This window comes from Plasmodium relictum, assembly GCF_900005765.1.
Source record: "Plasmodium relictum strain SGS1 genome assembly, contig: PRELSG_00_v1_15, whole genome shotgun sequence".
NCBI classification, from domain to species: Eukaryota; Apicomplexa; class Aconoidasida; order Haemosporida; family Plasmodiidae; genus Plasmodium; species Plasmodium relictum.
The window spans coordinates 1-4,051 of record NW_021628832.1 but is presented as its reverse complement, the minus strand read 5'-3'; the positions used below and the strand labels follow the sequence as shown (position 1 = coordinate 4,051).

Below are 4,051 nucleotides of genomic sequence, written 5' to 3'. Positions count from 1 at the left end.
AAAAAAGAAAAATAGATATTAAAAGCAAAAATTTTTTTATTAAATTATTAAGAAACCTTTTAAAGGATGATATTAAAAGAGTATAATATTTATCCCATTTCTAGAGGAGATTATTTTTTTTTTTTTTTTGCTTTATAATTGAATAAAAAAAAAATTCATAGAATATCGTACTGTATTCAAAAAATACAGAATATAATTAGAAAAGAAAATATACATAAAAGGTTGTAAAACATTAATTTCTTGAGTACATTTAGATAAAAAATTTATAATAATTAAAAATAGTATTGATATTTTAAAGTATACTTTATTAAAACAGCATTGCTTACTTTGCTAATAAGAAGGAAGAATCCTTTCTTTTTTTTTACATTGTTTAATAATAGAAATTTTGTTTATAAATGTAATTAAGGGTACTACTTTTAAATATAGAATAACAACACGTTTCTTGTAATAAACATTTTTTTTAATTATTATACCTACAAGAACCATTGATTTTCTCTTTCTATAGTTATTTTATTATAAGATGGATGAATAAAATTGTTATGCTATTTCGTTTGCACGAAAAAATCCATATAAAAAACAACTATATTTATAAAACTTTTTATATTCGTAATAAAAAAATAATTAAAAAAGAATTTTTTTTTTTTATATAAAAAATTGTAAAATATAATATTTGTAGATTAATTTAAAATTACCAATAAAAAATTCTCTTTATATATTTGTATATATACTATTACCTTTAAATGATATTGAAAGAGAAATTAAATTTTATGTTTATTCATTGAAAAAAATTAAAATGAAAATTTCAAGAGCATTTTATTTATTTAAGTTTTTACCATTCTATAATTTTTTAAAAATTATCTTCGTAGAAGCAGCAGAGAGAGAATATAAATCTGGTGAAAAAAATCTAAAAAAAAAAATAATTAAAAAATTGTAAAAATTGGTTTTATGTGTTAAAAATTATAAATTATTATTTTAAATGTATTTTAATTAGTAATATATAAAATATTTTCTTTTATTACACTCACACATTACTAACATTTCTGATGGATATTACTACAGAAAATATTGTTACTTTTCATTCATACATTATTTATTTTTAATTAAAATTTCATAAAAGTTTTATTTTTAATTTTATTTATTAGAAAATTCATCACATTTGGAATCAGGTAAGTTTTGTCATTTTCCTTCAGATTTAAATCATTGTTCTTGCAAACTCTTTGAAGATTTAGAATCAAGTCGTGATACCATAATAAGTATTGTCTTAAGTAAATTTGATAATTTTAATTATCAGGAAAAAAAGAGTAGTTTACAAGATTTAGAATATTTAGGAAATTACATTAAGAATTTACTACTATTAAATGAAGGAAATAGTTCAGTAGATCTCTTCCAATATATATTTATTTGTGTTGTTTTTGAATTAGAAAGAAGATATGTTGAAATATCAATAGATATTAAATCGTGGGAAAGAGAATGGGTATCTTTGTGTGTTATTAAAAAGGAACGTATATGTGAAATGGAACATAATAATTGGCATATTATGATGGATGAAATGATATATAAATTTAAACATACTAAAATCCTTGAAAATATGGATAATAAATATCTAAAATATTTGTGGATGAAATGGTTCGAAATAATGAGGACTTATTACATGCAAAGACAAAGAGATCTTATAGAATTGTTTGTTGATGAAATAAGAAGAAGATCTCTTCCTCTTAATTACGTAAACTATTATAGTTCATATAATTCACTGTGGGAAAAATATAAACTTTTTTATAATCATACTTTTAGCAATTATTTATGGACTTCCAGAAAAAAATGGTTAGAATTAATATCAGAATCAAATAGAATAAATAGTAAGAAACAAGAATCGTCATCAAAAAGTATAGAATCAAATATTATGGAACAAAATACAATACATAATCCATTTTATTTAACAGAACAAGTGGAAGAACTACTAAATGAGAAAATGATAGGACAACTAAAAGGACAAACGTTGAAACTTACGGAAGGACAAATAAAAGAATCAATAAACCCTGTAGAGAAGCTGAAAGAACAAGTGATAAAGCAATTAAAAGAAAAAGACTCAGAAAGCACCATAGAACAAATGAAAGCACTAGTATTAGTACATACAATAAAAAAGCCAAAAAAACAAATATTGAGGAAAATTGAAAAAGGAGCAGGACAAATTAAAAGAAATGAAGCAGACTCAATATTAGGAGCAATGACAAAAAAAGTACAAAAAGAGAAAGAAATAGAAGAACAACAAAAAAAAAGGTCAGAACTTACAGAAACAAAAAATTCATCGCATGAATTAAGAAAATTACAAGGACATATGTTTAGTCAAATTACAAGACAAAGTCCAGAAAAAACTGAAGAACACGTAAACTATACCGAAATAGGGCATAAACTAAGAATAAAACAAGAAAACACGCATGATAATATTCCAGAAAAAATATCAAAGAGACATTCACGGATGGAATCAAAAATTCAAAAAGGTACATCTAATAAAATTGAATGGGGAACACAAGAAACTGAGGAGTACAATAAAAGAATTGATATGAATACTATGAATAATATTGAAAAAGAAAAAATACAAAGATATACTTCTGAACAAGTTATAAAACAAGAACAAATTCAAGAATATATGAATCGACAAATACAAAAGAGAACACCAACAAATATAAAAGAAAATATGCATGAGCAAATTAGTGGAACAAAATCAGAAAAAAATGAAGAATGTATCAAATTAGAAAAACCAACAATAAGCCTAACAGATATCGTAAAACGAAAAAAAAGGCAAACTACAAAACAAATAGAAGAAAAAGCAGCCGAACAAGAACAAGGAACAATATCACAGGAAATAAAGCAAAACTTTTCAATAAAAATGAAAAAACAAATATCCAATAAATTAGAAAATCAAATCCCAATGCATGCTACAGAGGTAAAAGAAGTAGACACATCAAAAACAGCAAAAAAATCAGCAAAAACGATATTAACACGAAGATCAGAAAGAATTTCAGAAGAAACATTAGGAATAATGCAAGAACTCACAATACAACATATATTATCTGTCATACCATTACCAAGACTAGTGCCATTTAAAGTTTTGACTTTATTAATTGTTATAGTTTATATGTATGTTTTTAATTAAAAGAATAAGTAATTCTTTGTAAATAAAAACTCATTTATAACAATTAACAAGTCTATTTAAAAGAGTAATAAAATTTTACTCAGTCATAAATGCTCTTTATTAATTTGTTTGTTTAATACTCTAGCAAAGTCATTAAACGCCAAATTAATAAATGAAGTATTAAACAAACCAATTAATAAAGAGAATGTTGGTTAATAAAATTTGTTATTAACCTTTTGTAGTACACTAAGCTAGTTTACTATTTGTGTACGTGAAAGTTAGCCATGCACTGACGCTAGTTAATAAAAAAAAAAAATAAAATAAAGTTATTTTTTTTTGTTTATTTTTATTTATAATCATCTTTGTAATTAAAAAAAAAAAATAATAAAGATATATTTTTTTGTTGTTGTCGAAATTATTTTTTTTTATGTTATGTTATGTTTTTGACTTTTGTGTTTTAAAAATTAAATAAGAAATGTTAACTTATTAAAACTTAAGAGATAAAAGAAATGTTTATGTATTATTCAATGTAAATTTTGAAATAACATTGAATATAATAAAATTTTGACTTTATTAATTATTATAGTTTGTCTGTATGTTTTTAATTAAAAGAATAAGTAATTCTTTGTAAATAAAAACTTATTCGTAATAATTAAAAACTATATATATATAATAAAAACTAATATATATATATATATATATATATAAACGTACATTTAGTTATACAATGCTCTTTATTAATTTGTTTGTTTAAAACTCTAGCAAAGTCATTAAACGGGCAATTAATAAATCACATGTATAACTAAGTATACGTTTATGTATATATATTCGTTTTTATTATATATATATACTGTTTTCTTATGATGCATAATATTTAATTGAAGTTAAATTTTACTGCATCTTTTAATAAACCTATTA

General features: G+C 21.9%; 1 protein-coding gene across 1 annotated transcript; it reads left to right on the top strand.

Annotated features, from left to right (window-relative positions):
- Window positions 1–793: 793 nt before the first annotated feature.
- PRELSG_0001400 (hypothetical protein) lies at window positions 794–3,154 on the top strand (the record flags this gene model as incomplete). The annotated part of the gene is made up of 2 exons (XM_028677812.1): window positions 794–893; window positions 1,143–3,154. 2 exons carry the CDS (start codon window positions 794–796, stop codon window positions 3,152–3,154), a joined length of 2,112 nt encoding a protein of 703 aa, XP_028531354.1.
- Window positions 3,155–4,051: the final 897 nt, after the last annotated feature.